The 18,933-nt window shown below is 41.1% G+C and overlaps 1 protein-coding gene across 1 annotated transcript in view; it reads right to left on the bottom strand.

The window, feature by feature from the left end:
• The window catches only part of PITPNM3 (PITPNM family member 3), a 729,687-nt gene extending 713,240 nt beyond the window's left edge, over positions 1–16,447 (bottom strand). The window contains exon 1 of the mRNA XM_075333206.1: positions 16,276–16,447. Within this exon, the coding sequence (XP_075189321.1) occupies positions 16,276–16,309 (34 nt within the window). The 5' untranslated portion in view covers positions 16,310–16,447. The remainder of the gene's footprint in view (positions 1–16,275) is intronic.
• Positions 16,448–18,933: the final 2,486 nt, after the last annotated feature.

The raw sequence follows: 18,933 nt of genomic DNA, 5'->3' as shown, positions 1-18,933 counted from the left end.
TGCTGTACACTGCACTGCTGTACAGTTGCTTGAGACGGCAGCTTCCAGAGTCTGCCCATGTCTGCCTGACCCTCACTGTGTTGGGTGCTCTACATTCCTCTCCCCTTCTCGTCCCTATCCATAGTGTATAATAGAAGGTGTAATCTGCAACCTCACCTTACTGACAGCAGAGATTTGATTGTTTATCAGATTGGTGAATTCAGGAGGCGGAGGGGAAGGCGGAGAAATGGTTCATAAAAGGAGAAAGAAGCAGAATTTTCTAATAAGATGTTCAATAAAGTTTCTTATATTTGCTTCTACTATTCATTAATGCAAAGTTTGTTGAAAAAACAATGACCATTAAAGGAAAGTTATACATTTTTTGTATATTACAAAACAAATCTGTATGAAAAAGATTTCCAGGTGTGTATTCTACTCAATCTCTGTGAGGTTTATTAACCTCGTTCCATTAATAAATTATATCCGATTTGACCAGGTTACTTAAAGGGAACCTGTCACCAGTTTTTCGGCCTATAAGCTGCGGCCACCACCACTGGGCTCTTACAGTTAGGTCCAGAAATATTTGGACAGTGACACAAGTTTTGTTATTTTAGCTGTTTACAAAAACATGTTCAGAAATACAATTATATATATATAATATGGGCTGAAAGTGCACACTCCCAGCTGCAATATGAGAGTTTTCACATCCAAATCGGAGAAAGGGTTTAGGAATCATAGCTCTGTAATGCATAGCCTCCTCTTTTTAAAGGGACCAAAAGTAATTGAACAAGGGACTCTAAGGGCTGCAATTAACTCTGAAGGCGTCTCCCTCGTTAACCTGTAATCAATGAAGTAGTTAAAAGGTCTGGGGTTGATTACAGGTGTGTGGTTTTGCATTTGGAAGCTGTTGCTGTGACCAGACAACATGCGGTCTAAGGAACTCTCAATTGAGGTGAAGCAGAACATCCTGAGGCTGAAAAAAAAGAAAAAATCCATCACAGAGATAGCAGACATGCTTGGTGTAGCAAAATCAACAGTCGGGTACATTCTGAGAAAAAAGGAATTGACTGGTGAGCTTGGGAATTCAAAAAGGCCTGGGCGTCCACGGATGACAACAGTGGTGGATACTTTCTTTGGTGAAGAAGAACTCGTTCACAACATCAACTGAAGTCCAGAACACTCTCAGTGAAGTAGGTGTATCTGTCTCTAAGTCAACAGTAAAGAGAAGACTCCATGAAAGTAAATACAAAGGGTTCACATCTAGATGCAAACCATTCATCAATTCCAAAAATAGACAGGCCAGAGTTAAATTTGCTGAAAAACACCTCATGAAGCCAGCTCAGTTCTGGAAAAGTATTCTATGGACAGATGAGACAAAGATCAACCTGTACCAGAATGATGGGAAGAAAAAAGTTTGGAGAAGAAAGGGAACGGCACATGATCCAAGGCACACCACATCCTCTGTAAAACATGGTGGAGGCAACGTGATGCCGTGGGAATGCATGGCTTTCAATGGCACTGGGTCACTTGTGTTTATTGATGACATAACAGCAGACAAGAGTAGCCGGATGAATTCTAAAGTGTACCGGGATATACTTTCAGCCCAGATTCCGCCAAATGCCACAAAGTTGATCGGACGGCGCTTCATAGTACAGATGGATAATGACCCCAAGCATACAGCCAAAGCTACCCAGGAGTTCATGAGTGCAAAAAAGTAGAACATTCTGCAATGGCCAAGTCAATCACCAGATCTTAACCCAATTGAGCATGCATTTCACTTGCTCAAATCCAGACTTAAGACGGAAAGACCCACAAACAAGCAAGACCTGAAGGCTGTGGCTGTAAAGCCCTGGCAAAGCATTAAGAAGGAGGAAACCCAGCGTTTGGTGATGTCCATGGGTTCCAGACTTAAGGCAGTGATTGCCTCCAAAGGACTCGCAACAAAATATTGAAAATAAAAATATTTTGTTTGGGTTTGGTTTATTTGTCCAATTACTTTTGACCTCCTAAAATGTGGAGTGTTTGTAAAGAAATGTGTCCAATTCCTACAATTTCTATCAGATATTTTTGTTCAAACCTTCAAATTAAACGTTACAATCTGCACTTGAATTCTGATGTAGAGGTTTCATTTCAAATCCAATGTGGTGGCATGCAGAGCCCAACTCGCGAAAATTGTGTCACTGCCCAAATATTTCTGGACCTAACTGTATATACAGTATTCTAACATGCTGTATATAAGAGCCCAGGCTGCTTTGTAAAAAAAAAAAACACTTTATAATACTCACCTAAACGGTTGCGCTGCTGTGGATTCTAGTTAGATGGGTGTCTCTGTTCTCCGGTGCCGGCGCCGCCTCTTTCGGCCATCTTCGTCCTCCTTCTGAAGCCTGTGTGCATGACAAGTCTACGTCATACAAACTCGCAAGTCCCACGCAGGCACACTATAATACTTTAATCTGCATCAAAGTGAGCCTGCGCAGGACTTCAATGCTGGCACGTGTGCATGATGTAGCACGCTACAGAAGAAGTTCCACAAAGATGGCCGAAAGAAGCACCGGAGAACGCAGACACCCATCTGAGTAGAATACACTGCAGCGCGACTGTTAGGTGGGTATTATAAAGTGTTTATGTTCTACACAGCGGCCTGGGCTCTTATATACAGCATGTTAGAATCCTGTATATAAGAGCCCGGTGGTGGTGGCCGTAGCTTATAGGCCGAAAAAGTGATGACAGGTTCCCTTTAAAGGGGTTGTCCACCATGAGACAATTTGTTATTAATGAACCCAGGGAGGAGGGAAAAAAAAGTGATTCTCCTTCACAATCAACATCTTCTCGGATGAAAAGTGAATGCCACTTCTGACTGTCTGCAGCACTGACCTGACACCACGCTGGATATCCCAGGAGACAGACAAGGAACACAGGACTCAATATTGAGGAGAAACACCAGCCCAGAAGGTATCGATTTATTTTTTACACCTCCCTGGATCTATTAATAATAATAAGGGATTGTCAAGGAGTGAAAACCAGCTTGAGTCAACAATTCAGTTCCGTTCCGTTGTGTGATCCGACCATGCCATTAAATTGGTATTTTTAATTAATTACCGAATGTAATTTCTTTTCTTAAAATTACAGACGCTGCTCATGACTGGAAGTCAAATCCAGATATTTCAAGGTTATCTCCAGTAAATAATTTTTATATGAAAAAAAGGTAAAGCTGGTAGTGGAGGCTAAGGTATGAAGACAAGCATTGTCAGACGCCTCATAATACTTTATCTCCCGAGTCGTATAAAGAAAACTCAAATAACACGACTGATTATATTGTGGCCATGATTGAGACTCAGCTTGAGATCTTCCCACCAGAAATAAAAGTGAAGCATCCAAACAGAAATATCCAGATAACAACAGATTTTATGCAATGTCCTCTCGAAAATTTGGTTATGATTAGTAAATATTTACCGATGATATTTACATTTTTTTTCCAACTTTTCATAGTTTCATAAGTGTTTAAAGGGGTGGTTCACTACTCTGCAATAGTGGCCACCTCTCTGTAAGGCTAGGGCCCCACTTTGCGTTTCCACCTGCGTTTTAGGTGCTTTTTAGGTCCGTTTTGAGAAGCACCTTTTTCATGCCAAAAGGCATGCGTTTTGATTTCCCAGCAAAGTCTATGGAAAATGGGGATTTCTAGACCCCACTTTACGTTTTAAAACGCTGCGTTTAATTTGCATCATTTGTGGCAAAAACCATGCGTTCAAAGAAGCAGCATGTCAATTGTTTTTGCCATTTTGGGTGCGTTTTGCTAACATTGAAGTCAATGAGAAATGGCAAAAACCAAGATTCCAGCAAATTCCTGCGTTTTACCTGCTTTTCCAGTGCAGAAAACATGCGTTTTGGACTTCAAAAAAATGATTTCATATGTCCCTTTATACACACACATAGTCCGACAATTAAAAATAAGAATTTTAATAAATTATTGCTATTTTTCCATTAAATATCATATTACCGCTATAATTTCATTAAATTAATCTATTTTCATTATTTTTCACAAAAATATAGATTTGTTTCTTTTTTTCCAATTTTTTCATTGAGTTTGACTATTTAAACTTTATTTAGCAGTGTCATGATGTTCAAAACGCATCTATCAAAATGCAGGTGGAAAAGCAGGTAAAAAGCGCTGAAAATGCATCTAAAACGCGGTAAATACGCATGCGTTTTCAGCGCTAAATTTCTGAAAAAGGCAACTTTGGTCAAATCAATTAAGCCCAAAACGTGCGTTTAGAACTGCAAGTAGATGAACGCAAAGTGGGGCCCTAGCCTAAGGCTAAATTAACACAGTGCATCTTTTACTGCGTTTTGGTTCCATTTTGAGGTCACAAATGCATGCATTTCCTTCTCCCAGCAAAGTCTATGAGATTTCAATTTTGCTGTCTATACAGTGCATCTTTTTTTGGCTGTCTCTTGGCTGCGTTTTTGAAAATGCAGCATGTAAATTCTTATGTTGTGTTTTTGACAGAGTTTTTGAGCCCTTTCAGTCAATAGATTGGACTTTACTCCTTCATGACCGGCCGATTCTGCGCTTTCCGTTTTTTTTTCACCATTCTTCTTCCAAAAGAAGTAACTTTTTTATTTTTCAGTCAATATGGTCATGTGAGGGCTCGTTTTTTGTGGAACGAACTGTACTTTTAAATGAAACCATGAGGTTTACCATATAGTGTACTGGAAAATGGCAAAAAAAATCCAAATGTGAAAAAATTGCAAAAAAAGTGCAATTGCACAATTGTTTTTGAGATATTTTATTCACAGTGTTCACTATATGGTAAAACTCAAGTGTCGCTGTGATGCCTCAGGTCAGTGCGGGTTCGTAAACACCAAACATGAATAGATTTACTTTTATCTAAAGGGTTAAGGGTTTTTACAGGACCTTAGTCATGTCAGCACAGGACTCATCACATGACCCTGTGCTACCGTGACAAAAACCGGATCCACGTAATCACATCACATCACTTCTGGTGTCGGCCTGTGAGTAAACTTATAGTGCGATCGCTATTATAATGGCACTGTCACATATTGACAATGCCATTTAAGGGGTTAAAATGCACGAGCGGATAGCGATTCTGCTCGTGCCTGGCAGGCACACATGTCAGCTGATAAATCAGCTATTAACAATATGACCACTATGACGTAATTTTACTGCCCGCAGTCGTTAAGGGGTTAAAAAATGCTTTGGGCAAAATGTGATGAAAGCACAGCAAAGATGCGTTTTTGACAAAGGTGTGTTTTTTGGGGCCAAAAACGCTGAATCATTGTGGTTAATAAAAGATGCAGTGTGTGAACATAGCCTTAAACTGATAGCAAAGGCTTTTTCTAAATACCTTATTCCGTCAATTCTGTCTCTGAGTGGCGCTACTGCGGTCCGCCCATCCCCATGAAGTGACACTCCCCGGGCTCCTTGACCTGTGGGATTCAGTTATGTCATGTCAACTTCCAGTTGACCCGACATCACCGAGGCAGCCCCAGTCTTCCTGAGTGATTGTAAATATTTCAAAAGACTGACCTGCACATCCTACAAGTGTGTATAGGTGCCAGCTGAAAAAACCTAGAAAATACAAAATGGATACAGCCGCACACTAAATGCCATCAATGTATAAGGGAACTCTGGTACTGCATTACTGCTATATGAAAAAATAAGATTTTTAGTTTATGAATTGGCCAATGCATGTAAGCCCGGAAACCAAACGGCAAGGGAAATCTCAATATTCCGGGTCCCTAACTAAAATGCCACTATCTAGGTTAAAAGGGACCCGGAATATTGAGATTTACCTTGCCGTTTGGTTTCCGGGCTTACATGCATTGGCCAATTCATAAACTAAAAATCTCATTTTTTTATATAACAGTAATGCAGTACCAGAGTTCCCTTATACATTGATGACATTTAGTGTGTGGCTGTATCCATTTTATATTTGCTAGGTTTTTTCAGCTGGCACCTATACACACTTGTAGGATGTGCAGGTCAGTCTTTTGAAATATTTGCAGTGAGTTTTTTTCTGACTGAGCACTCCGCCTTATAAACCAGGCTGTGTTCACAATCCTTATACCAGGATTCCTAGATGCCCAGACATGGAGGTTAGTCCAGATAGTATCATAGTATCATAGTATCATAGTTTTTAAGGTTGAAGGGAGACTCTAAGTCCATCTAGTTCAACCCGTAGCCTAACATGTTGATCCAGAGGAAGGCAAAAAAACCCCCAATGTGGCAAACAAGTTCCAATGGGGAAAAAATTTCCTTCCTTCGTCCACATCCGGCAATCAGACTAGTTCCCTGGATCAACACCCTGTCATAAAATCTAATATACATAACTGGTAATATTAAATTTTTCAAGAAAGGCGTCCAGGCTCTGCTTAAATGTTAGTAGTGAATCACTCATTACAACATCATGCGGCAGAGAGTTCCATAGTCTCACTGCTCGTACAGTAAAGAATCCTCGTCTGTGATTATGATTAAACCTTCTTTCCTCAAGACGTAGCGGATGACCCCGTGTTCCAGTCGCAGGCCTAGGTGTAAAAAGATCTTTGGAAAGGTCTCTGTACTGTCCCCTCATATATTTATACATTGTGATTAGATCCCCCCTAAGCCTTCGTTTTTCCAAACTAAATAACCCCAAGTTTAATAACCTGTCTTGGTATTGCAGCCCACCCATTCCTCTAATAATATTGGTCGCTCTTCTCTGCACCCTCTCCAGTTCAGCTATGTCCTTCTTATATATCGGTGACCAGAATTGTACACAGTATTCTAAGTGCGGTTGCACTAGTGACTTGTACAGAGGTAGAACTATATTTTTTTCATGAACACTTATACCTCTTTTAATACATCCCATTATTTTATTAGCCCTGGCAGCAGCTGCCTGACACTGTCCACTAAAGTGAAGTTTACCATCCACCCATACACCCAAGTCTTTTTCTGTGTCTGTTTTACCCAGTGTTCTACAATTAAGTACATAATCATAAATGTTATTTCCTCTACCCAAGTGCATGACCTTACATGTATCTACATTAAACTTCAATTGCCACTTCTCAGCCCAATCCTCCAATTTACATAAATCTCCCTGTAATATAAAATTATCCTCCTCTGTATTGATTACCCTGCAGAGTTTAGTATCATCTGCAAATATTGAAATTCTACTCCGCATGCCCCCAACAAGGTCATTTATAAATATGTTGAAAAGAAGCGGGCCCAATACTGACCCCTGTGGTACCCCACTATGAACTGAGACCCAGTCCGAGTACGTACCATTAATAACCACCCTTTGTTTCCTATCACTGAGCCAGTTTTTAACCCAGTTACACATATTTTCCCCTATCCCCATTATTCTCATTTTATGTACCAACCTTTTGTGTGGCACCGTATCAAAAGCTTTTGAAAAGTCCATATACACAACATCCACTGCATTTCCCTGGTCCAGGCTTGAACTTACCTCTTCATAGAAGCTGATCAAATTAGTTTGACAGGATCGATCCCTCATAAACCCATGTTGATACTCTGTCATAAGGTTATTTTTCTTGAGATACTCCAGTATAGCATCTCTCAAGAAACCCTCAAGGATTTTACCAACCGTAGAGGTTAAACTTACCGGCCTATAATTTCCCGGCTCAGTTTTTGTCCCCTTTTTGAATATTGGCACCACATTTGCTATGCGCCAGTCCTGCGGTACCGACCTGTTATTAAGGAATCTGAGAAGATTAAAAATAATGGTCTATCTATCACAGAACTCAATTCCTGTAGTACTCTGGCGTGTATGCCATCCGGGCCCGGAGATTTGTCAACCTTAGTGATTTCGAGGCGGCGGCGTACTTCCTGCTGGGTTAAGCAGGTAATATTCAAGGGTGAATTTATGGTATCACTGGTCATGTCATCTGCCATGGCATTTTCTTGTATAAAAACCGTAGAAAAAAAGTCATTCAGCAGGTTGGCTTTACCCCCATCTCCTTCCACCATTTCACCAAGACTATTTTTAAGGGGGCCAACACTATCGCTTTTCAGTTTTTTACTGTTTATGTAGTTAAAGAATATTTTAGGATTATTTTTACTTTCTCTCGCAATGAGTCTCTCTGTCTCAAACTTAGCTAACTTAATTTGCTTTTTACATATTTTATTTAATTTTCTATAATTATATAATGCCTCATCACTACCTACCCTCTTTAATTCTTTTAAGGCTTTCTGTTTTTCTTTTATTGCTTCCCTTACAGCTTTATTTAGCCATAGGGGTTTCCTCCTATTTCTAGCATGTTTGTTCCCATAGGGTATATTTTCTGCACAAGCCCTATTCAGGATGCTCATAAAAGTCTCCCATTTGCTTTGTGTACTTTTATTACTTAGTACATCATCCCAGTTTATTGCACTAAGATCATCTCTCAACCGTTTAAAATTTGCTTTCCTGAAGTTTAGTGGCAGTGGAAGTTTAGATAGTGGCATTTCAAGTTAGATTTTTAGTCTAGCTGCCCAGACAAGGATGTTTTTAACCTAGATAGTGGCATTTTAGTTAGGGACCCGGGAATATTGAGATTTACCTTGCCATTTGGTTTCCGGGCTTACATGCATTGGCCAATTCATAAACTAAAAATCTCATTTTTTCATATAGCAGTAATGCAGTACCAGAGTTCCCTTATACATTGATGGCATTTAGTGTGCGGCTGTATCCATTTTGTATTTCCTGAGTGAATGGGCTGTGAGCGGAGTTTTAACGCTTGTCACAGCCCAGTGTCACTCCTGCTTGTGGCGCTCTGTAGTGAAGGAGAGAGTGCATGCACATGCTGCATTGTGACGCTACAGCCCAGTCACTCACAGAGACTGGGGCCGGCTCTGTGATGTCGGGTCAACTGGAGTTGACGTGACATCACCAGATCTCAGCGGCCACGGAGCCTGGTGAGGGGGTCACTTCATGGGGATGAGTGGACCACAGTAGCGAAGCTCAGAGATAGAAGCCTTCCCTAGCAGTTTTAAAGCGATGTGGCCACTATTGCAGAGCAGTGAACTGCCCATTTATGGAAGACTCAAGTCAATCGAATTCCACCCATAACCTAATTTTTGGCCTTCAGAAAATGTTTGCCAAATTCATGATGAGCGGTGACATCCACTACACCACAAATATTACTAAAGCAAGAACTGAAGTAGGATATGTGGTGAGGAGCACACAGAGGTAGAAGCCACTCGCCCAACGCTCCTGGTTCATAAAGAGGCCTCCTCATGAATCAGGAGTGTCTGGCTCCAGCACAACCTCTCATGAATACCGGAGCAAATAACGACATCTTGATGAATAGGGCTATATGGGTCCAAGTGCAGTCCGAGAAAAAATATAACAGCACTTGGTTAAATTACACAGATTATTATTATTTATCTATAGAGCACCATTGATTTCATGGTGCTTTACATTAGAAGGTGTTACATATAAAATACTGATATAAGTTACAGTGTAAAAATTAACAATAGACAGACTGGTACAGAGGGGAGAGGGCCTTTCCTCATGGGCTTACATTCTACAGGATTATGGGGAGGAGACAGTAGGTTGGGGGGTTGCGGCATCTCCGGTGGTGATGAGGTGGTATGGGGTTATTGCAGGCTGTAAGGGTATGTTCCTACTTTGCGGTTTTGTGGTGTTTTATTGCAAGTTTTTTTCTGAAGTTTTATGCAAATTAATGGAAAATAAAAGCTGCCTTTCCAGTACCAGCAAAGCTGTGAAATACTATAAATCTCATGCATACACTGACTGCAATGAAAAACTGCTGCGTTTTTGAAAGAATCATTTTCAAGACTGCAGCTGTGTTTTTTGCTGTGTTTTTTCTGCATTTTTTGCTGCGTTTGCTGCTTTTGTGGTGAATGAAACTAATTTTATTTAACAATGTACTGTAAACAAATGACTCACCAAAAATGCAGCAAAAACTCAGCAAAACACAACAAACCTGTTTTTTGGAAGTACCTTTTAAGGCTATGTGTCCACGTTGCTTTTTACCTGCTTTTTACCTGCTTTTTCAACTGCAGCGTTTAATGCCGAAATGGATGTGTTCTGTTTTTCAAGCAAAGTCTATGGGAATTTGGGTTTCTTGTCCGCACTATGCAGTTCAAACTGCAGCCTTTTTGTTGCAGAACTTTGGACAAAAACTCAGCTTTGTAGTGCAAAACCCAAATGGCAAAAACAATTGACATGTGAATTGTTTTTGCCATTTGCCTTTTGAACTGCAAAGCAGAGTTTTTGCCCAAATTTCTGCCAGAAAAAGGCTGCAGTTTGAACTGCATAGTGCGGACAAGAAACCCAAATTCCCATAGACTATGCTTGAAAATCAGAACACATCCATTTTGGCATTAAACGCTGCAATTGAAAAAGCAGCAAAAAAGCAGGTAAAAAGCAACGTGGACACATAGCCTTACTGCCGCAAAAACGTAGCAAAAATGCGATGTGTGAACACAGCCTAAGTTTTCATTCAGCCTTAGGGGTACTTTTCACACTATGACATCGCAAGCCGATGCTTGCGAAGCCGAGCGCGATAGTCCCCGCCCCTGTCGCAGCTGCGATCTCTTGTGATAGCTCACGTAGAGAACATTATTGCTACGGTAGCTTCACATGGACTTACCTGCCCTGCGACGTTGCTGTGGCCGGAAGGAAGGAGGCGGGTCGTGCGGCGTCACAGCGACGTCACACGGCAGGCGGTCAATAGAAGCGGAGGGGCGGAGATGAGCGGGACGTAAACATCCCGCCCACCTCCTTGCTTTCGCATAGCTGGCGTGAGCTGCAGGACACAGGTAGGAGATGTTCCTCGCTCCTGCGGCTTCACACATAGTGATGTGTGCTACCGCAGGAACGAGGAACAACATCGTAACATCGGTCCTTCCGAAATTATGGAAATGACCGACGCTACACCGATGATACGATTACGACGCTTTTGCGCTTGTTAATCGTATCAAAAATGATTTACTCACTCCAATATCGACAGCAACGCCGGATGTGCGTCACTTTCGATTTGACCCCACCGACATCGCACCTGCGATGTCGTAGTGTGCAAAGTACCCCTTAGTCTCACAGAAGAAGTCTTTTTAGGCTTCCTAGTTAATACATTCAGAAAGTATAGACATATTGTAATTTACTGTAATCATCGTCCCTACGTTTCTACCTTATATTACACATATTAGATACCATTCTAGCTTAACGATCAATTTGTTTGGGGAAACTGTTTTTTCCCAATTGCTTTGGCTGTGGAATTTGTTTAATTTAGTAAGTCATCAGCATGGAGAAATCAGTGTTTCTCCAACCATCCTGCTGAATAGATTTGCATTGGATAGACTGCTGACTCTAATCGTGGGCAAATTGCTCCGCTTCCCGTAATGCGCGGCTGCTGATTGATTAGACCATTGTTCCTATTCCCTTCCATGTGTACATAATTGCAGAGTGGCGCAGTATTGATAGACTATGCCCACATCATATATAACAAGGTTTTATTTTTTCGATGATTCTTAGTACTCAAGAGGTAATTAAGACAATTAACCTGGACCTGGATATGGAAACCTGCTATAAAGAACGGGTAGCTCATTATCCAAATCCTTACATGGTGGACCATGGACCCCTTATGTGGCACCATATGGTGCTCAGTGTGATTTCAGGTTTATTATCCTATGTATTTGCCCATATGAAATCGGAGGTGTATACAGGTACAGTATGGCCACATACACCTATATAGGTGCCATAACATGACTACAACTCAGGGCTTGGAGCTGTGAGCATGGTTGTCAAAACTGATGTAGACCACACAAAGCTGTCTAAAATTTTTTCTTTCTTTTTGAAACAACAAATACGAGTGACAATTTCTTTAAATTTAATTTACAGCTGAAGAACACACTAAACAAAAATATACAAGCAACACTTTAGTTTTTGCTCCCATTTTTCATCAGCTGAATTCTAAGATCTCGGACTTTTTCTATGTACACAAAAGGCATTTTTCTCTCAAATATTGTTTACAAATTTGTAAAAATCTGTGTTAGTGAGCACTTTTCCTTTGCGGAGATAATCCATCCACCTCACAGGTGGGGCATATCAAGATGCTGATTAGACAGCATGATTATTGCACAGGTGTGCCTTAGGCTGGCCACAGTAAAAGGACACTCTAAAATGAGCAGTTTTACAGTATTGGGGGAGTCCAGAGAGGTCAGAAAACCAGTCAGTATCTGGTGTGACCACCATTTGCTCACACAGTGCAACACATCTCTTTGGCATAGAGTTGACCAGGTTGTTGATTGTGGCCTGTGGAATGAGGGTACACTCCTCTCCAATGGCTGCAAAGTTGCTGGATGTTGGCAGGAACTTGAACATGCTGTCATATACGCTGATCCAGAGCATCTCACACAAGCTCAATGGGAGACATGTGAGAATGTTTGCCATGCAAGAACTGGGAAGTTTTCAGCTTCCAAAAATTGTGTGTGGATTCTTGTAACATGGGGCCATGAATTATCATGCTGTAATACGAGGTGATGGTCATGGATGAATGGCACAACAATGGGCCTAAGGATCTCGTGACTGTATCTCTTTGCATTCAAAATCGCATCAATAAATTGCATCTGTGTTCATTGTCTATAACATACATCTGACTATACCATAACCCCACCACCATCATGGACAACTCGATTCACAACATTGACATCAGCAAACTACTCACCCACACGATGCCAAACACGCAGACTGTCAACTGTACGGGAGAAAAACTGGAATTCATCCATGAGGAGAACAAACCTCCAATGTGCCAGAGATCATCAAATGTGAGCATTTTCCCACTCAAAACTATTACGACAACAAACAGCAGTCAGGTAGAGACCCCCTATGAGGATGACGAGCAGCAGATGAGCTTCCCTGAGACGGTTTCTGGCAGTTTGGGCAGAAATTCTTTGGTTAAGCACCGATTGTTGCAGCAGCTCTCAGGGTGGCCGGTCTCAGACAATCTTGGAGGTGAGGATGCAGGATGTTGAGGTCTTGGGCTGTTGTGGTTACACATCCTCATCAGTTGTGAGGCCGGTTGAATGTACTGACAAATTCTCTGAAATGTCTTTGGAGACTGTTTATGGTAAAGAAATGATCATTGAGTTCACAGGTAACAGCTCCGGAGGACATTCCTGCAGTCAGCAGCCAACTGCATGTTCCCTCAAAACTTGCAACATCTGTGGCATTATATGTGATAAAACTGCATATTCTAGAGTGGTCTTTTCTTGTGGCCAGCCTAAGGCACACCTGTGCAATAATCATGCTGTCTAATCAGCATCTTGATGTGCCACACCTGTGAGGTGGATGGATTATCTTGACAAAGGAGAAGTGCTCACTAACACAGCTATAGACAAATTTGTGAACAATATTTGAGAGAAAAAGCTCTGTGTACATAGAAAAAGTCTTAGATCCGAGAGGTCAGCTCATGAAATTGGGAGCAAAAACGAAAGTGTTGCTTTTATATTTTTGTTCGGTGTATTTACAAGACCCGGGGCATTTATTTGAATATAGGAATTTCCATCCAATATTCTTCTCAACCCTTGGCTTGTTCCTAACACTCACCCTGGGATAAATAATGTCCTCAAATAAATGATTGCAAAGAAGTGGAAGCTAATTCTTGTTCTTCTTCCTAGAGGTGACGCCTGCAGCAAAGCTATTAATGGAGCTTTTCCGAAGGTGCGAAGAGCGAACGTAGACTGACAGAATAGACATTCGGAGTCACAATGAGTGACAGACAGCGAGATGTGGCCACAATGACTGGCATGGAGGGAAAAAATGGCAAAAACTACAAGCAGATGATGTCCTGAGCGAGGAAAAAAATCATTATCCCAGCTGGTTGTCTGTGAAGTCCAGCTGTGCCAATACATTACAGGCCATTATATATTATACTGTAAATGCAATCAAAAAGAGTAGACAGTAAATGGGTTTAGCTTTGAGCCACTAAATACCGGCTGTCTGAAAAATAAAGGAAAAATCAATGTTTCAAGTCAAAAGAAAGATGGAAAAATAAAGTCTATGACCCAGCAGTGATCTGATTTTAAGCTGCATTCAGGAAATATCTGTTTCATTTTTTCTATATAAGTTTTCTCTTTTGCATATCTTATTAAAGTCTGGAAGACAATTTTAGAATATTAGACAGACATATTATTTAATTGAAAAATGGTGGTATACTAAAAAATACAATTGTGATGAATGGAACAATAAAAGAACATCAAAGGGATAAGCTGTGATGATATATAAAATATATGGAAATGACTTCTAAACAATTCAATACACTTGATCTTAGCATTCTAGATTTTGTATTATAATTGGGCTTTCCATATCACCTTGATTTTAACTACGAAGGCTAAGACCCAGTGTTGGAGCCCCATGTAAACTGCTTACCAAAGACAGCGTATTCTAAGCTGTAAACATTGCTTTTGGGGAACAATTATCCTTCATAATGAAATTGTCTCTTAGGGAGGAAGGAGACGAACTCTAGTGCCGCCTATTTGAAGTAGCAATCCTAAAAGTCAAAAATGACCCTTTAGCGATCCTTTTCATATGATTTAGGATTTATGCCAGATCAGATCCTCAATTGTAGACACGGTGTTTTGGGGTGATTGCCTCTTGTCAGTGCAGATCTCATACTTTGCACTGACCAGGGGCAATCACCCCGAAACACCGTGTCTGCAAATTGAGGATCTGATCTGGCATAAATCCTAGGTCATATGAAAAGGTTTGTTAAAGGGTCAATTTCGACTTTTCGGATTGCTACTTCAAATAGGTAGCACTAGAGTTTGTCTCCTTCCCTGAAGAGACAATTTGAATATTTCCCAGAAGAGCATTGCAGCTATAAGACTCCTCACCACTGACAGACAAACTGGTTTGTCAGTCTACGCAAGGAGCAAAGTTTTCCCCTTAGACCCCACCATAATGAGGAATTCAATGCATCATATTTTACCTCTGTTACAGGCCACAGGGGTACAGCATGAGCTCCTAGAAATCAATAGTCTCAATATTGCACCTACAGACTTCATATTCACAATAATAGTCTATCACGCATGAGGAAAAAACTTTTTGTCAGCCTTTAGTGCGATTAATGCAAGTAATTATGGCAACACACGGAGAAAATTTGCTACCATTATGACCCATATAAACTGGTTCTTATCTTTCCAGTTATCGTTATGTGTAAATCCATTTCCAACAAGCATGATAAAGATAACATCAGACTGCATACTCATTTTACTACATATCCAGAGCCAGAGAAACTCAAATTTGACAAAATTTGAAAACAGCGGGAAAATAAATTGTAAGAAAAAATGGGGTCGAACACAGACAAAGTTGCAAGTTTTCCACCAGCTTTCTCGCTTTCTTCTCATACCTCATAGCCATGATATATCTTATACATATTACATGAGTGTTTGATTCACAAAATATTATCTCTGTAATTCCTACACCCAGTGAAGACTAATCTTACATCATCCTCCAGTATCACCAAACAATAACACCTTGAAGTTACTTCAGGCCCACAACCTCAATTTTTGGAGAAAAGTTTGTCAAAGCAACGCAGACTAAGACTTACATAATGAAGCCTGCTTAGAAAATATACTTGTGGGGCTACACTTTACTAATCAGTTTCCAAAGTTAATAGAACCATAAAGAATCATAATAAAACTCATAGAATAATCACAAATGGCAACAAAAAATGGAAAGCAATCTCAATATTTTGTGTGGTCAAGTTAGGTGGCACTATGTGACATCATCTTTTTCATTATACACATTATACATGTAAATCTTTCTCTGAGCACCTTCTCCCTGACCTGGAGCCTGGTCTGCTTCATGGAATGTTCATACCTGGTGGGACAGGAGCGATCATCTGCCAATCACCGGCAACAAGCTCACGTTCCGCATTCCAACACATTAGTTCAGTTCTTTCCCAGCTGCCAATGACTTTGTCTCTCACAGTGACAATGTCTTCGGAGCTGAGATGGTCATAAATAAACTCATGAAGGTGACAGCCAGGCTTGTTAAGCTAATGAGAAACCAAATGACGAGTCTTGTACATGCGATACCTTTGAACAGGTAACTAGAATAAACAAAGTAATGAGGAAAAGCAAGCTTTCGAGACTACTTAGATCTCTTCATCATGCTGATGAGACTTCCGAGAAACACTCTACCTAGAGGTTAAACTGCAGTTACGGTTTCTGCCATGCCAGTCATCAACCTGATTGACCCAACTGCAACCCTGGCAGTCAAGAGAAGGCAAACAAGCAGCAGACCCTGTGCCTGCTTAGCTCGTTCTTACCTGCTTGAGGAGCCCGAGCCATTTGTGCGGACATATAATCACAAGTCCTCTGCTATTCCAGACTGGTGGTGTCTGCAGGTTTCCCGCAAGCTCCCAGTATTTCTTTCTTGCAGCTGATCTCTGGTTGAGATTTCATAGCAGTGAAAGCTGCTATGTGCTTTATTCTAATCCTCCCCCCTTTCCTTATTCGTGCCTGGACATTTATTTAGCTTGGCTGCCTCTAGTGGCTCTGAAGAACCTGAAATCCCTCACTGGCTTTTATTACTGTAAAAAAAAAGACATACAGAAACATAGGTGTCTACCGCTGTCTTATTATTTCCTTACCTTTGTCACGTAACATTTGAAACACTTAATTACATTAGAGCATAGAAGCCAATAGGAAATCCCGGCACATTCCACCGCTCCACAACATATACCTCTCGGCAACATTTATTAGCTAATTCTACATAATTTAAAAGGCGGAAAGGCCATATTTATTTAATGAATTGCCAAGCTGACGTCATAGAGAAAAAAAATGAGCAAATTACTAGGAAATGTAAAATCAATAGGAATTAAGAGATGATTCGATGCATCTACGTGTAGGTTTTGTGTCACAGAACTTCTAAAATGATAATTCCCTATTATAAAGTCATCAGATTATAACATACATTAATAAGGATTTTCATGTGACATGTACAGTATGTAAATAAGATTTCTACAAACATTCTGTCCTAATGATGATCAGACAGAGATGAGTGTTACTACAGAGGAATTACGTCCGGCACTGATCGCTTCTGTAGGATGTTTTCTCTGGTGTCATCCACTAATTGACATGTAGTCCTCCATCTGTCTTTACACAAAGAGGTTTTTCAGCAGCTACGTGTGTATTATCCAGCCGTTATGTCCTGACTGCAGCAAAGCAACATAATACAGTACATAGCTGCATGACAGAAAGCACTTGACAAAGAGGTTCCGCAGCAACTGGAGTAAAGTATTTTATTGCAAGGAATAATTAAGTTCTTTGATCTGTATTGAGCCTCATTCAGACAGCAGTGATTTTTCACATAAGCAAAAAAAAAATAGTCTGAGGGACATCCGTTTTTTTCATCTGATTTGTATAAATGTCTTTTCAGTTTTTCATCAGTGAATTTCAAGTATGAAAAAATAAAAAAAAATTACAAAGCTTCTCCTATTCATTAATAATGTTTAATAATAATCTTTATATAGCACTAATACATTCCAAACATCAGCAACACTGTCCCCATTGGGGCTCACAATCTAAACTCCCTATCAGTATGTTTTTGGAGTGTTGAAGGAAATGCCTACAAACATGGGGAGAACATAAAAACTCTTTACAGATGTTGTCCTTGGTGGTATTTGAACACAGGTCCCCAGCACAGCATGACCACATAGCTAACCACTGAGCCACCGTGCCATCATTTACAACGTTACTCACAATAAACAGCCAAGAAATGCACCAACACCCTATAGGTAGTGGGGAGTGTCAAAATCCTATCAGAGACTATATTGTGTATGCAGCAAGGAAAAAAGTATTAAAATATAACTTTTAATATATATTAGGTAAAAAAACAAACTTTGGAATCCTGTTAGGAGAAACAGCTATGGTTAAAGGGGTGGTCCAAATGTCTGTCTGTTTAAGGTCTCTTTCACACGTCCGTGCAAAACACACATTCTGCATGGACCGTGGTGTAGGTGTGTATGTGTGTGTGTCTGTGTGTGTTCAGCATGTCCTGTTAGTGTGCTATCCGTGTGACATCCGCATAGCACACGGACAGCATGAACTTCTATACTAACCTGTCCATGGTGCTGATGTCTCCAGCGCTGCTGCTTCCGGTCCGAGGTGCAGTGCATATGCAATGAGCATAATGAGCAGGGCTCAGGAGCAAGTGTTGGAGAGATCAGCGGTGGAGGCATGGGAGTACAGAAAAGCATTTAATTTCACAGACACGTGGTTTTCTCCAGTACGTGTCACACTGATGTCACACAGAGCACATCAGTGTGCGATCCATGCGACACCTGTGCTGCCGAAGAAAAACATACATGTCTATGTGTGGAGCATACGAACACATGTATGCACCACACAATCACATGGTCCATGTGGAAACACACAAGTGTGCGCAGACCCATTGATTTTAATGGGACTACATGTGTCCGTGTCTCCGGTACGTGTGAAAATGGACGTCACACATACTGGAAACACAGACGTGTGAAGGAGGCCTAAAGGGGTTGTCCGCTACTCACCAATCCACTTGTCATTCACCATGTTTGCCCTCGTTAAAATAAATGCACTTATACTCCGCTTTCGTGCTGACGCTGTTCCAGCGGTGTTGGCTCTCTGTCTCTGGGGCTCACATGATGCTGTTGTGGCGCCCCTGAGGCTCCAGTCGCCACAGAGGTACTGCATCTCAGCCAGAGGTGTGGTGCCCCATCCTGGGTAAGGAAGAGGTCATTTGTGACACCCTGGCCAGGCCAGGTAGTCACAAATATGGCCCCGCATTACACTTGTCCCTCATAGGTAATATATAGCCAAACATTAAAACCCTAGTCACCCCCCTCAGGGGATGGACACACCAGGGGGCGGAACCAGGCAGTTGGAACACGCCCACCGAGGAGTCTCAAACAGCCCGGGGCGGGAAAGTAGTCAGACAAGTGTTAGAG

The sequence above is a fragment of the Anomaloglossus baeobatrachus genome, chromosome 2, assembly GCF_048569485.1.
Source record: "Anomaloglossus baeobatrachus isolate aAnoBae1 chromosome 2, aAnoBae1.hap1, whole genome shotgun sequence".
In the NCBI taxonomy this organism is placed as follows: domain Eukaryota; kingdom Metazoa; phylum Chordata; class Amphibia; order Anura; family Aromobatidae; genus Anomaloglossus; species Anomaloglossus baeobatrachus.
Note: the sequence above shows the minus strand (reverse complement) of the source record. Positions and strands in the feature narration are given on the sequence as shown.